The following is a 26,544-nucleotide window of genomic DNA, read 5'->3' on the forward strand; positions in this document are numbered from 1 at the left end:
AAAAAACTGAAGAAAAATAGAATTTTGACAATTTCAGTCATATTAAAAACGTCGTACATCAACTTGCTTTTTAACTAGGGTTGTAGCTTGACTGGGAAAAAGAAGCAAACTAGATGAATGAGATTTATAGATCAATGCACAGTAGTTGGTATATAAAGGTCTTTTTAATGCTTCTTTAACCCATAAAATACCAACTTTTTAGCTTTCTACTCTGTTACCCCCTTTTCTCCATCTTGTTGTCTTTTAATTTAAGTGTTATTTAAGGATTTCCTCCCCAGGTACTCCTGACTGTCGAATCATGCCTCAGTGATATTTCACGTGGCACAAAATAATATATTGATTCCTTAAAAGAATTTACCTTATATGAAATACGAACAGGAGTAACAGGAAGTCTCCTTGGATTAGTATGAAAATAAGAAAATGGACTGAATCAGAAATGTTAAAGAAAATGTTAGTTATACCTAAATGTAATTTTATTTAGCAAATCGAAGCAAAGACAACCATAAGAAAACTGAGGGAAAACAGTGAAAATACAACGCCGAATTTTTATATAAATTAGAGCATTAGTGATCATTGTAGTAGTGAGGTAAAGTTGGTAATTTTCACAGAATCTGTCCATTGAAGAAACAATTGGAATGACTGGAGAAAAATATGTGATATACGAAAAAGAAAAACAAAATTAGACAAGCTCAAAGAAGAGAGCCGTTCTACTTGAAATTTCTTCGTTACTACTAACATTACTTCTGGTAAGAGAATAAATGGGTTTGTGTGAATGTCATTATTGTTTTCTTGAATAAAATGAAATAGTGTCTTTATTTAATCTTATAAAGGTATATTTCCTTCCCTAGGTATATGAAGCAGCTATATGGCTCTTTAAATTCCCTTTGGAAGCGTAATCCGTATGTGATATATGCCAGATCTATTACGGAACTAACCTTTCTCCCAATTCTTCGTTTATCTTTTTATTACCAATATCGTACCAATGGATTTTATGTATAATTTTATGTTCCAGTCTATTTTTATATGTAATGTTGGTGTGTTGTAAGACCTCCATGTTACACTATTACAAAGTCATGGTATGGATTTGTGTTGTCATAAACCTTTCAAGTATCAATACAACTACCTATGCAGCATTCTGGCATATTGTAATGGGTATTATTATAGTTACGAACGGGGAAACCTTTATTAGTAAAAACCAACTCTTCCCTATAGGAGAACGAAGTTAGTCCGGAAATCATGTTTCTGTTCGAAATGTTTCCCCGTCCGTTAATACAATTTTACCCCTTGCTGTGTACTAGAGAATATGGACAGTGTCCTTATTCAGGTTAGGGGGAATGTAAGACATTGATGTTTAGGTATCATTGTACTGTATTACTGGGTAATGATATCCTGTAATACAGTAAAACTTTACCATATTTTCTGTTTGGAATGTTTCCCCTTCCGTGAGGATAGTGTCCTTATTTAGGTTAGGGGAAATGTAAGACTTTGATGTTTATCAGTGTTGGTGTGAAGGTCAATATTTATATATTTATCCACTGGTAGTAAGTGCAGAACCAAAAAATTACTTTTATACTAAATCAAGGCCAGGATAGAGACACCGCTTTTTGATATACAAGGAGTATATTTTTTTTGTGCTTTTGGTTATCTTTGTTTATAAAAAATACTTGCATTTTTATTTTTTCCCCTAGTTATACCTTCCTAGTAATTTAAGGGATTACAAAGTTAGGGTAATTTGTAGCATGTAGGGTACATCATCTAATTCCTTTAATAGATGAATTAGTTTAGGGTAAGGTTAGTTAAGCTTGGTATGGTAGATGGTAGGTAAGATTAAGTTAAGATGCCCTTGCCTATAATTTGAACTGTGACCCAACCTCCTACAAATGCTCCCAGGAATATAATTTGCAAACCTGCTACTTTCTGTAGGAGTGATATTAGAAAAAGCTGATAAATCTTTATCATTGTCCTTTGAGTGTTATGACCAATGGTCTGAGAGGGAGCAATTACGAACTTGCACCGGCACTTATAAATATTCATAGCTCATGTTCCTCCTGGCTTTATCATCCCACCTATCCCAGCCCCACTTACCCTACCTAACCTTACTTATTGTACGTTAAGGTACAGTATATTTCCCATATATGCTGGCCCTGTATATTTCGTCATAAAAAAACCACTTGAATTGTTATCCATTGCCCAATGATGTTACGACAGTTTATTACACCATTGAAAGAAATTGATTCATCGTTCATTCACCTTTTAAAGTAATTGGCACAGTCGTTGTAACGTGCCAAATTATCCGCTATTATCTCAAAGCAATTTCCTTTCCTCATATGAGATTTATGTAGATATTCAAGTGAGTAACTCACTTGAAATATTATCATCTGTTTTTTACACACAATTGTTATTTCAAACATTATGTTTCAAGGAAAATTGCTCAATAACACAGTAACCTCCATTGACCTGACCTAATTCTAGTACTTCAGTCCAGAAATGTTGTATGCAATTTAGCTGTCTCTATTAGAAAAGGATAGTCATATTAACATTGTGTTGATTTAACTGGTTTTACTGACAGTGAGGGAGAACTGTTGCCAAGATGCCAGAATTGTATCCAAATGAGACTGCCTTAAGTAGTCTGATAAGGGAAAGTTGTATGATGCCATAAACAGGATTCTGGTCCTTTTGAGAATACATAGGTAGGAAGGGTTTTAATAACTAGCTTTGCCTAATGATTCCCAGATATAGGATGACAACTGTAATGTTGTGACAAGGTCTACTTAACATCATTAGAATAGTCATAACTAATCTTTTAAAGCTTTATAATCTTCCTTTATTACCAAAGATAGCTAAGACAATTTCCATACTCACCAACCTTAACCACTATGTGGCATGAGGAATGCATATAACCCAGTGTGTAGTGTACACCAGACAATGGTTGAGATGTATACATCCCAGGGTTATTTGAAAAAAGGAAGACTTTAAATACCCTCTTAGGATGGATAAACTGCACAGTTGCTGTGTACTTTCCAGGGGATAGGGAAAGTTATGGTAGTTATTTTGGAAGCCCTATTTTCAAGGCACTAGAAGCAGATTTCACTTAAGTATTGACTTCGGTTTTTAGCTCAAAATAGGTTTTAAACTACGATTGAACTTTTCAAGTGAATATTAATTTGCCTTGGAAGTTTCAAGAAGGCTTTCAAATAAACTGTGTAAGGAGACTTCATTGCAGGCAATGTCCATTACAATATGTTATGGTACATGAGAAATTAGTAGCCAATAGATAATTTCTTCCCAGAACTATTTGTGAATTCAATTACTGTACTGATATTGTTAGATGGTGTAGTAGAACTTAACAGGATTCCATTTGGGATAATGGAAGAAATATGCTAAGCCCAGGTCTCTAAGTCTGTAGATCTTTTGTTCTGTCAGCATTCTACTATTTCCTCAGTCCCAAAACACTGAAGCTTAAAGTGGTCAAGGAATGTATACAGAAGATTTAGGCTGCTGGCTACATATCATTGCCTTACATTGAGATTTCTCCTACTTTTTCATCTAATTTTGTTTACAAAGTGAAATTATATCCTGTTTGAACAATTTTCACTCTTGGCTTTGAAATTTTTTTCATATGATTGTTAAGTATATTTTTTTAATAGAAAGTAATTATTCAGGAATGTAATGCAATTTATTATGAAATATAATTTGATAAGTTGAAAAAATTAATTTTTGTGTATGAATTTTCTTTTACTGTATTCATGAAGCATTTTCAGAGTAGGTTAAATGCAAGTTTTGTGAAGGTTATTTAAGATTTAATTATTTTTATGTAACAATTATTTTTCAATATTAAACTTACCCGATGATCATATAGCTGTCAGCTCTGCTGCCCGACAGAAAAAACCTACGGGCGGAATACGCCAGCGATCGCTATACAGGTGGGGGTGTACATCAACAGCGCCATCTGTCAAGTAGGTACTCAAGTACTCGATGTCAACATAGAACCAATTTTCCCTCTGTCGTGCCACTGGCAAGACCTACTAAATACGCCGTCCCTAACTGGATTTGTTTTCACAACGATTTGGTGAAGTACACTTTTCCAGTTTTGAGCTTTCGCTATGCAGGGGTTTTATCTTCATTTCAAAACTTGAACTCGTTTTGGATAGAATTAATTATAGTGACGAAGAGAGTATGGACTCTCTTTCACTTTTAAATAGCCGACCCTTCCCTTAGACGGAAGTGTGTTTAGGTTTTTGGTAATTTTGCTTAACACGTTATAGATCTATTTATTTTATATCTCTCCGCCTTTATAGGCCTCTTCAATTAACTTTCCATTTATTATAAACTTATAAAAAATAAATTTTTTATGTTTGTTTATATGCGACCTTTCCTAATAGTAGGCGGTCCTAACTTGGAACCGAAGTTAATTAACATTGAGCCCGTTATATCGTATTTAACCTTTAAAGAATTTAATACTTTTTTTAATTTTTATGTTTTATGAAAGAATTTCTTTGATAGTCTCGTACTGTTTTCAAAGATGAACTAACGTTTAGTTTTTTAGTCTACGCAGTTGTTGACGTTCAGAACGTTCAACATGCGCTCTATCGTTACGATAGAGAGAGAGTGTATCACGGTTTCACTTTGCAGTAAGAGTAAACCGATTCTAGCATTTCGTTCATTCTTTCTTAGCTTAAATGGTTTAAATTCTAAATTAAAGGAACTTTTTATTTGGAAAACCTTTCAGTTTTTTCCTTTAGCAAATAACATGTTTTAACGATATATAATTGGGCTCTTCTCTCAGGTGCGAAATCAAGAGAGAAGAGAGAGAGAGATAGAGACGGAGGGAGAGAGAGGAGAATAAACGTTTCGTTCAAGCGGGTAACGTTGTTCTCGTTTTTTACTCTCCTCCCTAGTCGCTGTAGGGGAAGAAGGTAAAACGTTTCTAGGGTTTTATTCTTGTTCCCAGGCTTTGTGCGGTGAGAGATTGTAAACGTAGTTTATTTGATCTAGTGTTTAGTCTCTTTTCCAGCCACTGAATTCTTTATCTTTATTTATGTTTTTCTGTTGCATTGTAAGACTGTTTTCGCAATTACTACCTTTTAATGAAGGATAGGATTGCGTGTTTCAGGTAGAAATCAGTTAAAGTTTTGATTTCAGTGAAATAAGTGCAAAACAGAAAATCAAAAGTGATAAAGTGATATGCGCAAAGTGTTACAGTGTTGCGTCCGAGGGTTCGTCTGTTCGTGCCAGTCGTTCACCTAGTCCGGGACCTCTTACAAGCTCCCAAGCCCAGGGGAGAAGTAATGTCGAACGACTTATGGGTTCCACAGGCCTTGATCAACGAACAGACGTTTTTCCCCCTGTGGTTTCGGGCGTATCTACCCACGTTAGCCGACGTGATCGCCCCACCCACACAAAGACGAGAGAGCCCATTTATTCCTCGTCTGCGGAAGAGGTTTCTCGTAAGAAACCATGGACCACATATTGCAGCTTTTTAAGTGCAAGTCGATCTCTTCCGCGCAAGTCCAACGGCCTAGGTGTAGCCACTGGGTCAGTTCGGACTCGCTGCAGTCATCCGACGACTGCACACCTCCCAAGAGAGGCAAGGTGGTACCGCAACAGGCAGTAACTCCGTCTGTTGCCGCACCAGCTGTTTTAGACCCTCAGTCACAACGGACAGTAGCTCCGTCTGTTGCCGTTTTTTGTAGACCCTAAGTGGTCTTTACTGCAGTCTATGCAGACTCAGTTAGCTGCGGTTATGCAGGAGTATCGTGCGGAGAAGGTTGACACTGCTCTCGTTAGCCTACAACCTGCCACGGTAGTGCGCCCAGCTCACGCTGAGACTGCCTGCTCCCACACTCCAGCTGCGGAGAGCTCCACCTCCGATGCGCAATCGACCCTGCCAGACGCATGTTAACGTTAGCCGACGTGCGGCTCCCTCCGTTAACATGCGTGAGCTACCGCATCAGCAGTGGGAAGGTGGAGTCAAGCTGCCGTGTTTTGACGCGATGCGTTAGTTTCCGCAACCCACGGCAGTCCCCACCACGCACCACCACTCCACTTTGGTTGTTGCCTGCTCCCACACTCCGACTGTGGAGAAGGTTGACGATGCACCCGTTTGCCTACAACCTGCCACGGTTGTGCGCCCAGCATGGCTGCCTGCTCCCACACTCTTGTTGTGAGAGCTCCTCCACCCATGCGCAGTCGACCCTGCCAGACGCATGCTGACTCCCACAGACACACGGAGCACTCCGTTGCCGTGCGTGAGCTACCACAAGCTGCCGTGTTTTGACACGGTGTATCAGCCTCCGCAACCCACTGTGGTTACCGCCACTCGCCCGCAGCAGACTAGTCAGTCAGGAGTTGAGGCTTCCCCACACAGCTTTGGTTGTTGCCAGCTCACAAACTGTCAAGCAGTTACATGACGTTGCCTTCTGGTCTGCTACTAATGCACCAGTGCTGTATGTCCTCACGCACTTGTTGTGGTTGACAGTTCAGTTTTTGACAGTTCACAGACTGTCAAACAGTTACATAACGTTGCCTTCTGGTCTGCTGCTTATGCACCAGTGAGACCCTCACTGAGATAACCTAGCTTTTCTCGGACATGGTTACTGTAGATGAGAAAGTGCTGTTCTCCCTCCTTCTGATATTCCTTTGAGGACTCTGTCATTTGGAGAGGAGCCTTAAGCTGCTTAGCCTCCTATGGACTTTAATTTAAGCATAACAAGGCTTCCAGGGATGGTAAATGGTTCCGCTTCAGTCGCTAACCCCGTCTGTTGCCACACCTGCTCCCATAGACCCTAATGGGCTTTGTTGCAAGACATACAGTCCAAGCTTGTGTCCTTGATAGAGGATTTTTTACGGAGAAGAACCTTCTAGCCAACAACCTTCCTACCGGTTGGTTGTACGCCCTGTTGACGCTGAGGTATCCTACTCACGTCCGCCAGTTGAGATGGTTCCTCCACCGGTGCGACCCAGTGTGGGTTGCCAGTCGCACGTTTGACGTTAAGCGACTCTCGGAGGTGGTTGTGGACGTTCAGTGTGTCACTAGGAAGACGTTCAACAACCAGCAGAGGTGACTTGTTGTGACGCAGTGCGGCAACCTCAGCAACCCGGTAGGGGGTTGACTGCACAACCCAGACAGTCTAGACAGTTTCGGGTTGACGCTGTACTTCCTCGCGTCCCCATGGTTGACAGTTCACAGACTGTGCAGCAGTACCATGATCTTGTGTCCGGCTCTGTCACGCATCCACCAGTGCGACCGGATTCAGCGAGTCAGACGTTGCCCACTCCGTTGCCGTTTCCTCATCAGTTTCGGATGAGGAACCCTCTGATGAGGACATTGCTGAACAAGACGATCAACCCCCAGCCCTGCTATCCATCCAGAAGATGCTGAAGAAGGAACACTGCCCTGTCAGGCTGTGGATGAGTCTGGTTAGGACCCTGTCATCCGTGGTTCAATTTGTGTCACTTGGAAGACTACACCTCTGTCCTCTTCTGTATCATCTAGCTTTTCACTGGAAAAGGACAAGACGCTAGAAGCGGTCTCGATCCCGGTTTCCGGAAAGATAAAGTCTGGTCTGACTTGGTGAAAGGACTTTATCAACCTTTGAAAGGGTCTTCCCCTGACTGTTCAGACTCCCAACCACATTCTCTTCTCGGTCGCATCGGACGTAGGCTGGGGTGCGACATTAGGCGGTAGGGAATGCTCGGGATTATGGAACTCGAGTCAAAGGACAATGCATTTCAACTGCAAGAAGCTTCTGGCAGTACGTCTGACCTGGAAAGCTTCAGGTCTCTCCTTCAAGGCAAAGTGGTGGAGGTGAACACGGACAACACCCTGCTTTGACGTACATCTCCAAGCAAGGAGGGACCTACTCTCTGACATGGTACGAGTTCGCAAGAGACCTCCTCTCCTGTTCAACAGGTCTAGACTTTTCACTTGTAACGAGGTTCATCCAAGGCAACTTGAATGTCATAGCAGATTGTCTCAGTAGGAAGGGACAAATAATTCCAACATATTGGACCCTCCACAAGGATGTATGCAAGAGACTTTGGGCCACCTTGGGCCAGCCAACCATAGATCTCTTCGCAACCTCGATGACCAAGAGGCTCCCAATACTTTGCTCACCTATCCCGGACCCAGCAGTAGTTCATATAGATGCCTTTCTACTAGATTGGTCACATCTAAATCTATATGCATTCCCTCCGTTCTAGATTGTCAACAAGGTACTGCAGAAGTTCGCCTCTCACGTAGGGACAAAGTTGACGCTAGTTGCTTCCCTCTGGCCCGCGAGAGAATAACTCACCGAGGTACTTCGATGGCTAGTAGACGTTCCCAGAACACTTCCCCTAAGGGTGGACCTGCTACGTCTGCCACGCGTAAAGAAGGTACTCCAAGGCCTCCACGCTCTTCGTGTGACTGCCTTCAGACTATCGAAAGACTCTCGAGAACTAGAGGTTTTTCGAAGGAGGCAACCAGAGCGATTGCTAGAGCAAGGAGAACATCCACCCTTAGAGTCTACCAATCGAAGTGGGAAATCTTCCGAAACTGGTGCAAGTCAGTATCCGTTTCCTTGACCAGTACCTCTGTAACTCAAATAGCTGACTTCCGCTTATATCTGAGGAAAGAACGATCTCTTTCAGCTACCACTATCAAGGGTTACAGAAGCATGTTGGCATCAGTCTTCCGTCACAGAGGCTTAGATCTTTCCAACAATAAAGATCTACAGGACCTCCTTAAGTCTTTTGAGACCACGAAGGAGCGTCGTTTGGTTACACCTGGTTGGAATTTAGACGTGGTTCTAAGATTCCTTATGTCAAACAGGTTCGAACCACTTCAATCAGCCTCCCTGAAAGATCTCACCTTTAAGACTCTTTTCCTGATATGCTTAACCACAGCTAAAAGAGTCAGTGAGATTCATGCCTTCAGCAAGAACATCGGATTCTCATCCGAAACGGCTACATGTTCTACAACTTGGTTTTCTAGCCAAACACGAGCTGCCTTCTCGGCCTTGACCAATATCGTTCGATATTCCAAACTTATCGTATGGTTGGAAATGAACTAGAAAGAGTATTATGTCCTGTAAGAGCTCTTAAGTTCTATTTTAAAAACCTTTACGAGGCCCGTCTGAAGCTTTATGGTGTTCAGTTAAGAATCCATCTTTGCCTATGTCAGAGAATTCTTTATCCTATTTTATCAGACTGTTAATACGAGAAGCTCATTCCCTTCTGAATGAGGAAGACCAAGCTTGGCTGAAGGTAAGGACACACGAAGTTAGAGCTGTCACAACTTCCGTGGCCTTTAAACAAAATAGATCTCTGCAAAGTATATTCGACGCAACCTATTGGAAAAGCAAATCAGTGTTCGCGTCTTTTATCTTAAGAATGTCCAGTCTCTTTACGAGAACTGCTACACTCTGGGACCATTCGTAGCAACGAGTGCAGTAGTGGTGGGGGCTCCACCACTACAATTCCCTAATTCCAGAACCTTTTTAATCTTTCTCTTGAAATATTTTTGGGTTGTCCGGAAGGCTAAGAAGCCTTTCGCATCCTACTTGATTTGGCGGGTGGTCAAAATCATTTCTTGAGAAGCGCCTAGATTAGAGGTTTTGATGAGGACCTTTAGTATGGGTTGCAACCCTTCATACTTCAGCTCCTAGGAGTCGCTCAGCATCCTATGAGGATCGCGAGGCTCAGTAAGGAAGACGTACTTAAAAAGCAGAGTAATTGTTCAAGTCGTCTTCCTTACCAGGTACTTATTTATTTTATGCTTGTTATTTTGAATAACTGCTAAAATGAAATACGGAATACTTAGCTCATAATAATGTCAACATGTAATGCTGGTCTCTACCCACCCCCCTGGGTGTGAATCAGCTATATGATCATCCAGTAAGTTTAATATTGAAAAATGTTATTTTCCTTAGTAAAATAAATTTTTGAATATACTTACCCGATGATCATAAATTAAAGGACCCACCCTTCCTCCCCAATAGAGACCCAGTGGACAGAGGAGAAAATTGGTTCTATGTTGACATCGAGTACTTGAGTACCTACTTGACAGATGGCGCTGTTGATGTACACCCCCACCTGTATAGCGATCGCTGGCGTATTCCGCCCGTAGGTTTTTTCTGTCGGGCAGCAGAGCTGACAGCTATATGATCATCGGGTAAGTATATTCAAAAATTTATTTTACTAAGGAAAATAACATTTTCCTAATTTCTGCAGTACCTGTATTGTATTTCAGAAATTTCTCAAAATCAATACATAAAGATGTCGCCACAGCTGTTTGCAGGAAAAGTAGCTCTTGTTACAGGTAAGAAATGTGAATTGTGTACAGTATTTCCTAATTATATTAATTTTCATACTTTTAAACAAATGTACTTTGTAATTATGTTATGTTTTAATTTGGATTTCTTATTGCTACTGTATTTCCCGAATGCAAGTCATTGGCTACCATCATCAGTTGTGTGAACCATCTAATTCTATTAAAACTGACATATTTGAAGCCAAAACTAGGAAATGTGTTTACCAAACCTTTTTATTCTTAATCATCCATTTTTCTACTGTATAGTATTAAATGTTTTGTGCTTGCCACAGATATGGTTTTTCCACATTTTACATTCTTATTGCCATACTAGTTGAAATACATTGTCTCAAATAATAATTTTTTGGACTCTTATTCATGATATATTTTTAATGTTAACTTTACTTCACAAGCTGTAGTTTTATCCGTTGATTGTGTTGTCATATAAAAATACTGTACAGTGTACTTTATACCTTTTATCATATTGTATGTGGAACGTTTATTTTTCTTGTCATCCTTCTTATGTGTTTCATGAAAGCATGATTGCTAAGTATTGGAAATGAATACATTACACTGTTTATCGCAGATTCATATCTATCCATGATGTGATCCTTATTTCTTGCTAGTAAAAGATGCTGGCCCCTGGTTTTGAGTGTCTGATTCCTTCTAATTATCCTCTCTCCATACAAAATCTGTAAACTCATTAGATGCAAAATTTTGCTTTTGGACTTCTGGTTTTGACATCAAATTTCTGCATCATATATCTACCTCACTGTTTACTTGAATCCACCATCTCTTCAGCCCAATGGCTACTGAATACAGGTACTCATCATCATTATGAGACGTTATCATTAATTGTCAGTTATAGTATTATCTGCAATTTAGCAAATTTACTCTAATTATTCATTCTTGTATCTAGTTTTTTCTTTTCCCCAGCCATTCCTGCTGCCTCTAGGAAATAGTCATCTTAAATTTCATTGCATGAATGTTCTTGTTGGACACAGTCTATTAGGAAGCAATTTAGGGAAGAAGATTCTTCACATCACCAAAAAATAAAGACCTGTTAGCAGTTCAACATTAAGCAGACTTGATGTGAGAAATTTTGTGAAGAGGTTATTTTTACTGTTATTATTATTATTATTATTATTATTATTATTATTATTATTATTATTATTATTTTAACGACAATCACTTCGAAAAACACTGGGAAAAACACTTATCAACTTTGCGGGCAAGTCCAAAACAGAAGGATGACTTGGAGAGCGCGAGTAGTAGGTGTCGGTGGGGTAGCCCAACTGTATTCTTTAGGGCCTGTCACGGCCCTCCCCTTTGATGAAGGGGTTATCTAAATGGAAGACAGCCTGTGAATAGTGGTTTTCACACACCCTTGTTAAATACACGACACCAACAAGGTGCTCGCGCGAGGGTTGTAACCTCTGCATTCCATGCTTTTATCTTTCTCTAGTATATTTGGAAGATTTATATCAGAAAAGTGTAAAGAAGGACCCTTTTCACCGGGCGTCACAGGTCTCTCCCCAGAAATACATTTTTCCTTCGTCAAAATCCCTTTATTAGATTGTGTTAGCAGTTCAACATTAAGCAGACTTGATGTGAAAAATTTTGTGAAAAGATTAATTTACTGTTATTATTATAATTATTATTATTATTATTATTATTATTATTATTATTATAATTATTATTATCATTATTAATGTTACTGTATTATTATTATTATTATTATTGTAAGGACAGTGAGACAAGCGTCACCAAGATCAACTGATACTTTATTCGAATGTGCACGGGAGTATATTACAAGGTGCGGACGGAAAGGTAGGATGGCACTGGCGCCAAATCAGATTGAAGTGCCCACCAAAATATATGTGTTTTCTTACACTTACAAATATACAAATTATGAGTCAACAGAAACATGTAATGAAATGATACATATGTCAAAATGTAGCTCTGGTAGAGCGGAATATATATACATGGGAAACCACAGTGTGGCGAAAAGAGAATTCAAATAAATAAGTAGTTTGTCGATTTTCTGGATGACGAAGGGATCGGTGTCCTTACAAGTACTCCCCCCCCCCCAAGACATCGGGCGACGTAGAGGGCTGATGATCAATCTTCGTATCTTTTCGGGCGTCGGAGGGTTCCTCTTGTTTTTGAACGGAGGGGCACGCTGGTGGTCGGCGTAAGGATCTCTTCCTCTTGTCGTCGTTTGATGATTTTTCTTTCGTTGGGCGGCTTGTTTTGAGGTGGAACTTTGGATCTGCCAGGTCCGGCGGAGGCGGTGTCGCTTCCTTCGAGAAACGCTGGTTTCATGCGGTCTATTGAGACCCAGTCCTCTTGGCCATGGACGTCGAGAAGGAAGGCTTTCGTTGTCTTTTTAATTACCCGGTAGGGGCCTCGATAAGGTCTAGTTAGTGGTTGTCGATGAGCGTCGACACGGATGAAAACGTACCCGCAGTCATCCAGGCTTTTTGGCTTGAAGTGCTTGGTTCTGTCCTGGTAAGTTTTGAAACACGGCCTGAACTTCCTGGCGATGTCCCTTAGGTGATCCAGCTGCGTGTCGTCGGTTGATGAGGGAAAGAATTCGCCAGGAACTGCGAGCGCTTCCCCGTAAACCTTTTCAGCGGGCGAAGCTTCGCCGTCTGCGCGAGGGGCAATGCGAAGGCCGAGTAGTACCCAAGGAAGTCGTGATTTCCAGTCCCCGTCGGTGCAGCTCGCCATCAGGGACGCCTTGAGGGCGCGGTGAGTTCTTTCGACCATGCCGTTTGCCGCGGGGTTGTGTGCTGTGGAGCGTCTTCCCCATCAGGTTCGCCAAAGCGAGCCATTTTTAAATATTAAACTTAGCCGGTGAATATATAATAGCTGACGTCTCCGACGGCCCGACAGATCCAAAAACTCGCGAGTGATCGCCGTGAAGGTTGCGGGTGTGCCCACCAGCGCCGACTATCGGCCAGATACCGCATATACTTGTCAACCACTCCAGTTCTTCTCTGTCGGTCTTGCCGACAAGTTGGTTCCGCTCGCTGTTGACCTCGAATTTTTCTACCGAATTGGTGAAGTACTTTGTTTTGGTTGTTTTATTGGCGTTCGCTGTGTTGGTGTGTTTCTTTAATAAAACTCTTGAAACCCTTTTTTTGACTTGTGTTTCTTGTTGATGAATTTGGCTTTGACTTGGATTTTCTTTGGTTGTTCAAAATGGCTGACCCTTCTCCTGTTTATCGCAAGTGTGCGAGAGAATGTAACAAACGTCTTCCCAAGGCCTCTATCGACCCTCATACTGTTTGTTCTAATTGCCGGGGTAAATCCTGCCAATTAGGAGATCGGTGTGAGGAGTGCGTGGTCTTGTCGGAATTCGAATGGCTTGAGTATGAAAAATATACTCGTAAGCTCGAAAGAGATAGGGTGAGGAGAAGCTCCTCTAGATCTTTGGAATTTTCCTCCTCCCATGCCCCTGAACCTAATCCTTCCCCTGTAGTGGTTGTTCCTGAACCCCCTGCTCACCTGGACGCTTACGCATTTCCGCCGTTCAAGATCGTCAACAAGGTGTTACAGAAGTTCGCCTCTCACGAAGGTACAAGGTTGACGTTGGTTGCTCCCCTCTGGCCCGCGAGAGAGTGGTTCACATAGGTACTTCAATGGCTTGTAGATGTCCCAAGGAGTCTGCCCTTACGGATGGATCTCTTACGGCAACCGCACGTAAGGAGACTTCATCAAAGCCTCCCCGCGCTTCGTCTGACTGCCTTCAGACTATCGAAAGACTCTCAAGAGCTCGAGGCTTTTCGAAGGAGGCAGCCAGAGCGATCGCGAGGGCTAGGAGATCATCTACTATCAAGGTCTACCAGTCGAAGTGGGAGGTTTTAGAGAGTGGTGCAAGTCCTCCTCCATTTCCTCTTCCAGTACCTCTGTAGCGCAAATTGCGGACTTTCTCCTGCATCTGAGAAATGTTCGCTCCTTCTCTGCTCCCACCATTAAAGGCTACAGGAGCATGTTGGCTTCTGTTTTCAGACATAGAGGCTTGGATCTGTCAAATAACAAAGATCTCCAAGACCTTCTTAAGTCTTTCGAGACTTCTAAGGAGCGTCGTATGTCTACTCCTGCTTGGAACTTGGACGTGGTCCTGCAGTTCCTGATGTCAGACAGGTTTGAACCATTACATTCAGCCTCCCTGAAGGATCTCACCCTCAAGACACTTTTTTTTAGTGAGCTTGGCTTCGGCTAAAAGGGTCAGTGAGATCCATGCCTTTAGTAAGAACATCGGCTTCTCTACGAATAAAGCTATATGTTCTCTTCAACTTGGTTTTTTGGCCAAGAACGAACTGCCTTCTCGACCTTGGCCTAAATCTTTTGAAATACCTAGTCTGTCAGAAATCGTAGGTAATGAAGTTGAAAGAGTGCTGTGCCCCGTGAGAGCTCTTAAGTTTTACTTAGCTCGAACTAAACCTATACGAGGTGGTTCTGAGGCCTTATGGTGCTCCGTTAAGAAGCCCTCATTGCCCATGTCTAAAAATGCGTTATCGTACTTTATTAGATTTTTAATCCGGGAAGCACATTCTCATTTAAATGAGAAAGATCGTTGTTTGCTTAAGGTCAAGACTCACGAAGTGAGAGCAATAGCGATTTCGGTGGCTTTTAAGCAGAACAGATCTCTTCGAAGTATTATGGACGCGACCTTTTGGAGGAGCAAGTCAGTGTTCGCTTCATTTTACTTAAAAGACGTCCAGACTCTTTATGAGGACTGTTACACCCTGGGTCCATTCGTTACAGCGAGTGCAGTAGTGGGTGAGGGTTCTACCACTACATTCCCTTAATCCCAATATCCTTTTAATCTTCTCTTGAAATGTTTTTTAATCTTGTCTTGGGTTGTACGGAAGACTAGGAAGTCGTTCGCATCCTTTTTGATTTGGCGGGTGGTCAAATGTTGTTTCTTGAGAGCGCCCAGATTAAGGGTATTGATGAGGTCCTGTTATGGGGGTGTTCGCCCTGGATATAACAGCTCCTGGAAGTCTTTCAGCATCCTGGAAGGATGGCTGGGCTTCGTGAGGAAAGTGGACTAATGAGGCAGAGTAATCATCAGAGTCAGCTTCCTTACCAGGTACCTATACTTAAGTTGGTTTTTTATGATATATTTGTCAAAAAACTCTTGAGCATATACGCCTTTATTGTATTAATACTGGTCTCTACCCACCACCATGGGTGTGAATCAGCTATTATATATTCACCGGCTAAGTTTGATATTTAAAAATGATATTTTCCTTATAAAATAAATTTTTTAATATACTTACCCGGTGAATATATAAGATTAAAGGCCCTCCCTTCCTCCCTGATAGAGACCCAGCGGACTGAGAAGAACTGGAGTGGTTGACAAGTATATGCGGTATCTGGCCGATAGTCGGCGCTGGTGGGCACACCCGCAATCTTTACGGCAATCGCTCGCGAGTTTTTGGATCTGTCGGGCCGTCGGAGACGTCAGCTATTATATATTCACCGGGTAAGTATATTCAAAAATTTATTTTATAAGGAAAATATATTTCTGAGAGGAAAGCGGGGCCTCTGTCTGTCGTGATGTCGTCAGGAACGCCAAACCTGCTCACCCAGCTTGACAGGAGGGCTTCGGCGCATGCTTGAGTCGTAGCTTCAGTCATCGGCGATGCCTCCCTCCAACCACCTCGTGGAGCGATCAATGATCGTAAGCAGGTAGCGAGCAGATCCAGAAGGGGGCAATGGTCCCACGACGTCGATGTGTATATGACCGAAACTTCTTTTTGGCTGGGGAAAATCGCCTACCCCCGATTCGGTGTGACGGCTGACCTTGCTTGACTGGCAGTTGATGCATGACTTCGCCCATTCCCGGGCGTCCTTTTTTATCCCTTGCCAGACAAACTTTTCAGACAGAAGGCGAGCGGTGGTGCGTCCTTAGGGGTGTGAAAGTCCATGGATGATATCGAATATTTTCCTTCTGCAGGAGGCTGGTATCCAGGGACGTGCTGGTGTCGCAAAGAATAGTTACTCCTGCTGGTTCGAGGGGAATCGCACTTATCTTGAGCGCAGATGGCCCCGTCAGGTGATCCTGTGCTTCTCGGTCGGTGCGTTGTTCGGTTGCGAGATTGGCGTAGTCAATTCCCAGGTGGATCGCGTCAATTTCAATCCTTGAAAGGGCGTCCGCGACTGGGTTTTTCTTTCCTGGGATGTAACGTATGGTGCACCTGAATTCGGCGATTGATGCGAGATGACGTTGTCGGGAGGGGTTGATGGTCCGTCGCGATTGTGAAGGGGGTACCCTCCAAGATGTGCCTGAAGTGGCGGACGGCGAGGTAGACGGCGAGGAGTTCCCTATCGAAGGTGCTGTATCTTGTTTCGGCGGGTTTCAATTTCTTGCTGAAAAATGCCAGCGGTCGAGGAGAACCATCGACGAGTTGCTCCAGCACAGCCCCACAGGCGACGTTGCTGGCGTCGGTCGTGAGTCGCAAGGGCGCGTTGTCGTTGAAATGAGCCAGGGTGGTGGCATTCACAAGGGAATCCTTTGTCCGAGCGAATGCCTGTTGCTGGGGCAAACCCCACTCGAGTTTTGCTTTTCCTTTCAGGACATCGTCGAGGGGTGACAGGGTTTGTGCGATGTTGGGGATGAAGCGCCTGTAGTAATTGACCATTCCCAGGAACTCCTGAAGTTGGCGGATGGTCGTAGGCATCAGGAACTTCCTGATGGCGTCGACCTTGGTTGTCATGGGTTTTACCCCGCGCGAGGATACGCGGTGACCAAGGAAATCCACTCCCTCCGCACCGAACGTGCATTTGTCGAAGCGTACGACCAGGCCGTTCTCCTGTAGGCGTTTGAGGACGGTGCGGACGTGCCCCCGGTGTTCCTCCTTGGTTTTCGAGAATATCAGGATGTCGTCGACGTAGCAGACGCAGAAAGGTAGGTCACCCAGAATGCTATCCATTAGTCGTTAGAAGGTCGCCCCGGCGTTGCGTAGACCGAAGGTTGAGTATGCGAAGGTGTAGGATCCAAACGGCGTTACAATGGCAGTTTTCGGGAATACGGGGACCTGGAAATAAGACTTGAGGAGGTCCATCTTGGTGAAATACTTCGCGCTGTGCAACGCGTTCGTTAGATCCTGCATGTTAGGTAGCGGGTAATGATCGGGCGTTGTGATGAGGTTGAGGCGCCTGTAGTCGCCGCAAGGTCTCCAGGACCCGTCCGGCTTTTTAACCTTGTGCAGGGGTGATGCCCAGGGGCTCGATGCTTTCTTACAGATACCCATGCGTTCCATGTCCTCGAAGGCGCGTTTGGCATCCTTCAGTTTCTGGGGCGGGAGGCGGCGGAATTTGGCGTGAGTGGGAGGTCCTGTCGTTGTGATGTGGTGGTAGATTCCATGCTTGGACGGGGAACCTGGCGAGTATCGGAGCTCGGGCTTGAAAACCTCAGGAAATTCTCGTAGGAGGTCGGCGTAGGGGTGCGTCGTTACGGCAGTAACGGACATTGTTGCAGGGCCGTGTTCTAGGGCGCGGGACTGACAGGTTCCCGTGGCGATGAGACGTCTGTTAGCGACATCGACGAGGAGTCCATGGTGGGCGAGGAAATCCACACCGAGGAGGGGGCGATTGACGTCAGCGATAGCGAAGAGCCAAGAATACGAACGGCCCATGATAGATATCTTGAGGGTCTTGATCCCATAGCACCGTATGGGAGATCCGTTGGTGGCGATGAGTGAGGGAGCGTTTTTGTTGGGACCACGGTCTAGGTTGGACTTGGAAGGTGGGAACGTTGACTGCATTGCGCCAGTGTCCACCATGAGTCTACGGTTGGAAATGGTATCGAGGATATAGAAACCATTCTTGTTTTGGTTAACTGCGGCTGCGATGGTGGCAGGTGGATGCTTCTGGCGTCGTCTTCTAGGGAAACTGCATGGTGCTCTACATTTCTTGGCGTCACTGCCGAACTGTTGGTGGTAAAAGCACCATGCTGGGTTAGTCCTAGGGTTCGGTCGCGTCGGTTGCGGTGGTTTCTTTCTTGATAGAATGTTGATCTCGTCGTCCTCAAGGGCCATTGCCGAGGAGTCTATGGAAGAGCAGCTGCTGAAGGAGGAGAACGGAGGCGGTGTTGACGATGATGCTCCGAGGCGAGATGCTTTGGAGGCCTCGTGGAGCTTCTGAGCCTTCGACAGGAGTTCGTTCATCGGGAGCGTGTCGGCGTCTGTCAATTGGGCCCGTACGTCCTGTGGTAGGCGTCGAAGAAAGATTTCGCGAGATAAGCTAATCTCACGTCGTCGGCCGTTGCTGTCTGTTTCGGGGAGCATAAGCAGGCCGGTTAGCTCGTCCCACGCCTCGACAGGAGAGGTGTCACCCATGGGCTTGCCGGTGAGGTCCAGTACTTTCTGTGCCTTTGCTGAGATGGAGAGGGAGTAGATACTGATGAGTTTCGTTCTCAGGTCGTCGTATGAAACTTGGCCGGCCTGGGCGTCGAGCCATGGGGAAATCTTGTCGAATATCTCTTCAGGTATGGAGGTGAGAACGATGTCAGCCTTGGTGCAGGAGTCGCTGAGTCTAGCGACGCGGAAGAGTACGTCTGCTCTCAGGAACCAGGAAGCGGTGTTGTGTTGAGAAAAGGGCAGCAGTTTGACTTTGGGCGTGGAGGCGAGGCCGTTGGGTGCGATGGGCGTGTTGCTTCCTGCATCGGGGCCAGACGACGAGTCGGCGAAGAGGTGAGAAGTTGATATGTCGGTTAAGCTCATCCTACTGCCTTACGTTCACCGAAGTGTGGGAGAACCAAAGGCAGGCTCGTGCCTAAGGTAACGGAGTATGGAGAAGGTAGCACGGCCGTAATAAGTCCGTTAATGGCAAAGCCAAAACCGCTGATGCTACTTTCAACTCCGGGGTCACCAGTTGTAAGGACAGTGAGATAAGCGTCACCAAGATCAACTGATACTTTATTCGAATGTGCACGGGAGTATATTACAAGGTGCGGACGGAAAGGTAGGATGGCGCTGGCGCCAAATCAGATTGAAGTGCCCGCCAATATATATGTGTTTTCTTACACTTACAAATATACGAATTATGAGTTAACAGAAATATGTAATGAAATGATACATATGTCAAAATGTAGCTCTGGTAGAGCGTAATATATATACATGGGAAACCACAGTGTGGCGAAAAGAGAATTCAAATAAATAAGTAGTTTGTCGATTTTCTGGACGACGAAGGGATCGGTGTCCTTACATTATTGTTTTTATTGTTATTAATATTACAGTATTATTATTATTATTATTATTATTACTACTACTACTACTACTACTATGGTCCAGCACTTTGCTGCAGTAGAGGGGCTTGAGTGTCTCAATGATGGGCTGGGCAATGGCGGTGGGGTAGTTTATCCACCCTGGCAGGTTCAACCATACCGCTAAGGCCAGTTCTTAGAGACTGGACCTCTATAGGCCTTCTCCTTTATTTAAGATAGGCAAAGGCTAGGAGAAGGAAAACTCCAAAATCAAACCAAACAAGACCCCAACAGCGGAGCTTCCCAGCGCCGGCGGAAGAGGGCAATGCCTGTCGGGCAGGCAACAAGGCGGGCCTTGACATAACCAGAACCCGGCAGCCCGATGCAACCAACATCGGAGAAGCCGCCTGTCTCATATGTCTTGAGCCGCGGTGAAAACGGTGTGGGCCAAGTGTGTGTGCGTGGCCGTTGCAAAGCCACGATCTCCCAAAACAATATACCCAGCTACTGGCATTCTGTCGTTTCCTCCACCCTTCTTCATCTCTTTCTCAGGAGGCTGATGGCTAACGACAGAACCCAATACTCGGACACGAGTGGGCGCCGACGACGACGACTATTTTGTTCTTATGCATCATACAAACCCTTATACGTTTTTCAAACCCTCGTCCTTTAATTAGGGGGAGATTGTTTCAACGCAACGTAGAATCTGTCATTAAATTTGAACTACAAGAGAAGTAATGAACAATCAAATTTAAACAATTTAAGGATAGTAACAACAATAAACAAGATCTTTTATAAATAAAATTTAAAAACTTCCCCCCCCAAAAAAAGAACAAGAGGGAGAGAAATAAAATAAAATTGTGGGCCTGAGTGTACCCTCAAGCAAGAGAACTATAACCCAAGACAGAGAAAAACCATGGTACAGAGGCTATGGCATTATCCAAGACTAGAAAATAATGGTTTGATTTTGGAATGTTCTTTTCCTAGAAGAGCTACTTACCATACCTAAAGAGTTCTTCAACCCTTACCAAGAGGAAACTAGCCACTGAACAATTAGTACAGTGGTTAACCCCTTGAGCAAAGAAGAATTGTTTGGTAATCTCAATGTTGTTTGGTATATGAGGACAGAGGAGAATTTGGAAAGAATAGGCCAGACTATTCGGTGTATGTGTAGGCAAAGGAAAAGTTAGCCATAACCAGAGAGAGGGATCCAATGTAGTACTGTCTGACCAGTCAAAGAACCCAATAACTCTGTAGAGGTAGTATCTCTAGGGGTGGCTGGTGCCCTGTCCAACCTACTACCTATAGGAGTAGCGATTTGTGAAGTGATATGAATAGTCTGTATATTGTAATTTTAGACTAATGAGAGCTGTGATTTATGGATGCAACAGTTGTATTACAAATTTTTTATCCTCATTCCTCCCCACTGATTTATTTTTCTAGCTAGTTTAATGTCAGGAGAATAGCTTAGACTATAATAATTTTGCATGTACAATATTACTACTTTATTATTATTCGTAATGAGTACTTATCTTGCTTTGGTATGTACCAAAGGTTTTATAAACTGATATTGCAAGTTTCTAATGACTAAAGTAACTTAATTTTTAGAAAAGAGAATACTATAAGGTGCAAAAAAATCAAGGTTATTACATTGTATATTTTCAATAGCAATAGATATGTTCAAGGTGCTTTAAAATTATAGCCATTATGCAAGACTACTGAATTGGGCACTTAAGGTAACCCACTGGATGTAATTATCAGTACAGTACTGATGTGTTAAGCAATTAAGTAAAACCTTGTAGGAGGAAGGGATAATGAGTACCTCAAGACCAGGGAAGATTGTCATGAATCATGAAATTTGTGTAAAACCCATTTTTGGGCTCAAGCCTTGGCGTCCTGATGGAAGGTTCCTTTTTGGTAGCTTCCTTGGGTAAATAACTACTAAGATATTCCCAGAGAATTTAACCACAGGTTATCACAGAATTCTAACTTCTGGAGCGAGTATCCTAAAGGTTTCCCTTTTAAGACATCGTATATCAACAGGGGACGCATGTATTAACGCGCCACATAGCTATCTACACCTCGAACAGAGTTAATGCTTCGGTGTGTAAGGGCTGAGAATAGCTGGGAGCCGTTCCATAGCTAATCTCGTTCGTGGCTACTTCTGGTACTCGAGACGTAAACAAACGGGCGCCATTGCTTAAATGACGTCACGTCCGTCTTCATCCTTTGTTCAGTAGCTCGCCCTACTTAGACGGATTTTCCCTGTGCTTTACTTATCGCTTTGCATCTACGTAATGTCGCTACCTTCAGCCTCGCCTTCTTCTGGAAAGTTGAGTACAAGGTTCCAGTATTGTTTAGTTAAGCTCTGACCGTAAAGTAAATATTACTTTCCGAGATAATTGCTGTTTTGTGGCAGAGCTGTGCCTCTACCGGACCCGCCATTTTATGGCGTCGTTGTTGTTATGCATGCCTTATTTAGTTAGCCACAACAACGCTTCCAGCCTTATTTACTAATCGATTACATTAGTTTATTTAGTCTTCATAGCTAGGAACTTTTATATCGTGTTTCGGCGCTTTTTATCGGTCATAGATTGACCTCATACCAGTCGGCTTCTATAGCCCCCAGGCCAGAGCGCCTATTTATAAGTGTTCATGCATGATTTTTTAGTGATCCTAGACTAAGTTATGAAGATAGTGGCATTACTTTACAATACTTTCGACCGTGATGCAAGTGTTTTTTCGCCTTCAGGGACCATATAGGGGATAGGTTAGTTAGTGTCCCTTCCTAACCTAACCTATTTGTAGGACCCCTATATGCTTCCTTCATCCCCTGCCTTGGCATTCCCTCTGTTTAGCCTTGATTCCCTTTCTAAGTAGAGGGATCAAGTGTCTAATGGAGTATTTATCGCCTCTCAGTCCTCCCTAAGGGAATGAACCCCCCTTAGGGTTGCGTCCGAGAGTGAGGAAAGGCTAGCCCTTCCTCTATGGCTAGGAATAGTCTATGACTATCCTGCGATAGCGATATGTCTTCTATCTTTCCTAGTTCAGGGCTCTTAGCCCTGCTCTAGGTTAGGTTTTGGAAGGTTACTCTGTCCCCTGCTGAAACTGTACCCATGCACCGTTTCAGCTTGGCTGCCTTATCTTAGGTTAGGGAGTGTCCTCCCTTTCCCTAGTGGCCGCTCTGGTACAGAACCCCTTCCTTGGAAGACTCTTCTCTTCTCCCCTCCCCACCTATCTCTTGTATAGCCTAGCCTACACTTAGGTTAGTCTATACCCATCTGTCCCCTGTCCTACAACTCCTCCTTAGGGTGGAGTGATAGGGCTACCCTGAGCTTCCATGTGCAGTCCGCTCTGGTACATATACCCTTCATAGTGTCCTATGGGGTTAGCCAATGGATGTGTTCTGCATGTGGAGGTCTCCCCCCTCTTTGGGTGTCCCCTAGCCCTCCCTTGGGCTACCCTAGCTCCCGGTCCTCTGAGACCCCTGCTCCTGGGTGATAGAGCCTGCCTCTATCATGGGTACACCCTCTCAGGGGGGGATGTCTGGGAGTCCATGACTGGACTTCTTACATCCCTCCCCCTGTCTCTCTCACTATCCGGGTGCCGGTCCCTTGCCGCCTCCACTGTCGGCGATACCCGCCTCCACTGTCGGCGATACCCGCCTCCTACCTTGGTGACTCTCCCCTACCCTCATGCCGCCAGCCCCCCGCGTGCCGGGGGACTGTCGATCGCCGCCGGCTCCCGCCGATGGCTCTCCTCCTTCCTCCTAGCTTCGCCGTCCGCCTGCCGGTCGGCCACCGGAGTGCCGGCAACCTGGTTCAGCTATAACCATCCTTGTCCCAGTCACCAATCCGGCATCCTCCGACTGCCGGAGCCGCCGCTCCTCTGCCGGCGTGCCGCCGTTGTGCCGGCGGCCGCCACCCTGGTATTACTCTTGACTTACATATTGTCTGTTCTAATGCCAGAAACTCTGCTGGAGCGGCCTCCGGCGTGCCGGAGGTCTGCCGGAACCCCCCGGAGGCGTCAAGACTACTTGCACCCCCTTCTACTAGCTATCATATGAATACTGATAGCCCTACACTGCAAACAGATGGCCTGTTTACACTCTTAAGATCAGTGCCTTGGTACTGTTCTATTAGTAATCATGCTGTCCCTTTGCATTCTTCAAAATTCCAGCATGCTGCGTGCATCTAGCGCGGCTGGTTGCCGGAAGCAGTTACCCTAAGGGACCTGTTAGCTCCCTCATTTGGGACTGAGTGATCTCGGTCCCAAACTTATCCTTGGTTTTTCCATGGAATTCCATTGCCCTGTGGAATTTTAGGGAATACTATCCTGTGCCTTCGGCCATCTCGGATTATCCAAGGATAAAGCTTGCGGTAGCCAGCCGGGCGGGATGCACGGAGTATGTTTTCTTTACTACTTCAATCTCTATGCATCACACCCTTCATTAAGTTAAAATTAATGATTAATCTTAACTTAGCTTAAGAACCACTCTTATGACTCCCCCCATACTCATTTTCTCTTTCTTCCACAGGAGGAGCAGATGAAGTGTGACTTCGACTTCTGCGCTGTGAAACGCCCGCACTTCTACGGGCATACGGCTTGCAGGACTCACGCCCCTTGTGCTAACAAGAAAGGGGATCTGAAATTCTGGGACCCACTGAATTGTACGGTCTGCCAGGCTCACCTAGTTGATGCCTTCCATAACCCTCCCTCAGCGGAGGTCAGGGACACTTCTCGGGAGAAGCTACGCAAGTGGGTGCGTGGCTTCCAGAAGAATGCCACCGGACCGTACCTGGCCACTGAAGAAATGAGGTCACTCCTGTTCCCTAAGGCCTCCCCTGATTCAGTGGTACCCAAGGATTTGATTCCCACTGTCCAAATTACAGTGGAACCTGATGTTGTCATGGCCCAGTCCATGCACGAGTGCCGTTTGGATTCCGAAGATGACAAACATATGTCGGATGTCTCGGAAGACACGGAGAAGACCCTTATGGCTCAAGGAGCTGAAGATGACGAAGACCAGGTGGAATACGCCGAGTCGGAGCAAGAGGTCGCTCCTCCTTCCATCTCCGCCCCTACTCCTACACCGACGGAAGTGTCTATCCCGTCTACCTCCACGACCCCGGATCCCTCTTCATCCACTCAGGAAATGATCCGGTTGATTAGAGCCGTCATGGACGACAGGTTAAAGGAGAATCAGGAGTTCATCAGGTCCATGATGGGATCCAGAGAACCGAAGCGGATTTCGGTTAAGGATCTCCCCGCTTGCTCACATGCCAACCCATGGAGGTATGCTGAGCATATGGTTATCGCGACCGGCAGGATCTTCGTCAGCGACAAGATCGGCACGGTCCCTTTGGAAGACGTGGAGTTCTTCCCAAACTTCGAGGCCTACCCGGACTGTTACGTCCGACTTCGTTCTGAACCTGCCTCTAAAGAAGAGACCGAACCGAAGGAAGAGATAGTGTTCGATCTCGCGAAGGCCCAGGCTATGCTAGCCAACACTTTCAAGAGTAGGGGTTTTACCTGCTCTAAGCTTCCGGCCCTGAGCAAGAAGCACCCTACTTATGTCGCACCTGAAAATGCGGTACTTCCATTCTTGGAAAAGGCCTTCGCTGCGTGCCTTAAAGCTGTGGAAGAGGGGAAAGCCTGCCCTGCACTGGAGGAGTGCAGACCCTTCTCCATAGTTACTCCCCCTGACGCTCGACACTGGAAGGACATCCAGCATACGTTCATCGTGGGAAAGCTAGATCCTGACGTCGCCGGACGTCAGTTTAACGAAGACCTCCCGAAGCTCAACGATCACCTCCTTCGTCGGGAACAAGATACGAAGGAGAGGCTCGCAGCATCCATGTCCCACCAAGTCCAACTTGAAATTATGGCCTGTGACACCAGAGTACCAGACCACTACATGGTACTTGCCAAATCCCACATGGCAACCCTGATGAAGGACTTATACCACTTCATGAAGGCTCGGAGAGCCTGTCGTGAATTCGTGTTCGCAGGTGCCACTGTGAAACACGAACCCCGGAGGCTGATTTCCTCCAACATCTGGGGCAAACACCTCTTTCCTTCTGACCTTGTGAAGGAAATCACCGACAAAGCCGCCACGGAGAATAGGAACCTTCTCCACAAGTGGGGCATGTCAAGAAAGAGGAAACCCTCTCAGGACGACGGACCTCAACCTAAGAGGAAATCCTCAAAACAGAAACCCCAGCAACGTCAACCAAGACGTCAGTTTCCGGGACCCGCTACCTCCCAAGTGGCAGCTCAGCCACAACAGACCTTTCAATTGGTCACCCAACCGGTGTTGTCACAGTCACCGGTCTTCACCCCTGCTTTCGAGCAACAGACAACTACCTTTCGTCCCAAAGGTAGAGGCTCAAACAGAGGTGCAAGCAGAGACGCGTCTCGCCGTCCCTCCAGAGGCAGAGGAGGAAAGGGAGCTAGCGGCCGAGGCAGCAAGCCCTCGGGACACCAGAAGCAATGAAGTGCTTCCGGTGGGAGGAAGACTCCGCCAATTCCAGGATCGTTGGACCTTCGATCCCTGGGCACACAGCATCGTCAAGAAGGGTCTAGGCTGGAGTTGGACTCAACCACCCCCAACATTCCAGCAGTTCTTCCAACAATCAACCCCCCTTCTGGAAGAATATGTCCTAGATCTCTTGAACAAGAAGGTGATAAGGAAGGTAAAGTCCACCAGGTTCCAAGGAAGACTGTTTTGTGTCCCCAAGAAAGACTCCGACAAACTCAGAGTCATTCTGGACTTATCCCCCCTCAACAAGTTCATAGCGAACGACAAGTTCAAGATGCTGACTCTTCAACAGATAAGGACCCTTCTGCCTCGAGGTTCCTACACGGTCTCCATAGACCTGGCGGATGCCTACTGGCACGTTCCAATGAACCATCACGCTTCCTCCTACCTAGGATTTCGACTCCAAAGGAAAAGCTACGCCTTCCGGGCCATGCCCTTCGGCCTCAATGTGGCCCCTCGGATCTTCACAAAGCTGGCGGACGCCATAGT

General features: G+C 45.1%; 1 protein-coding gene across 1 annotated transcript in view; it reads left to right on the forward strand.

The window, feature by feature from the left end:
• Positions 1-530: 530 nt before the first annotated feature.
• Positions 531-26,544, forward strand: part of LOC137651223 ((3R)-3-hydroxyacyl-CoA dehydrogenase) — a 56,491-nt gene continuing 30,477 nt past the window's right edge. The window contains exons 1-2 of the mRNA XM_068384421.1: positions 531-746; positions 10,232-10,300. Coding sequence (XP_068240522.1) covers positions 10,258-10,300 — 43 coding nt within the window. The 5' untranslated portion in view covers positions 531-746; positions 10,232-10,257. The remainder of the gene's footprint in view (positions 747-10,231; positions 10,301-26,544) is intronic.

Source organism: Palaemon carinicauda, chromosome 12 (genome assembly GCF_036898095.1).
Source record: "Palaemon carinicauda isolate YSFRI2023 chromosome 12, ASM3689809v2, whole genome shotgun sequence".
Taxonomy (NCBI): domain Eukaryota; kingdom Metazoa; phylum Arthropoda; class Malacostraca; order Decapoda; family Palaemonidae; genus Palaemon; species Palaemon carinicauda.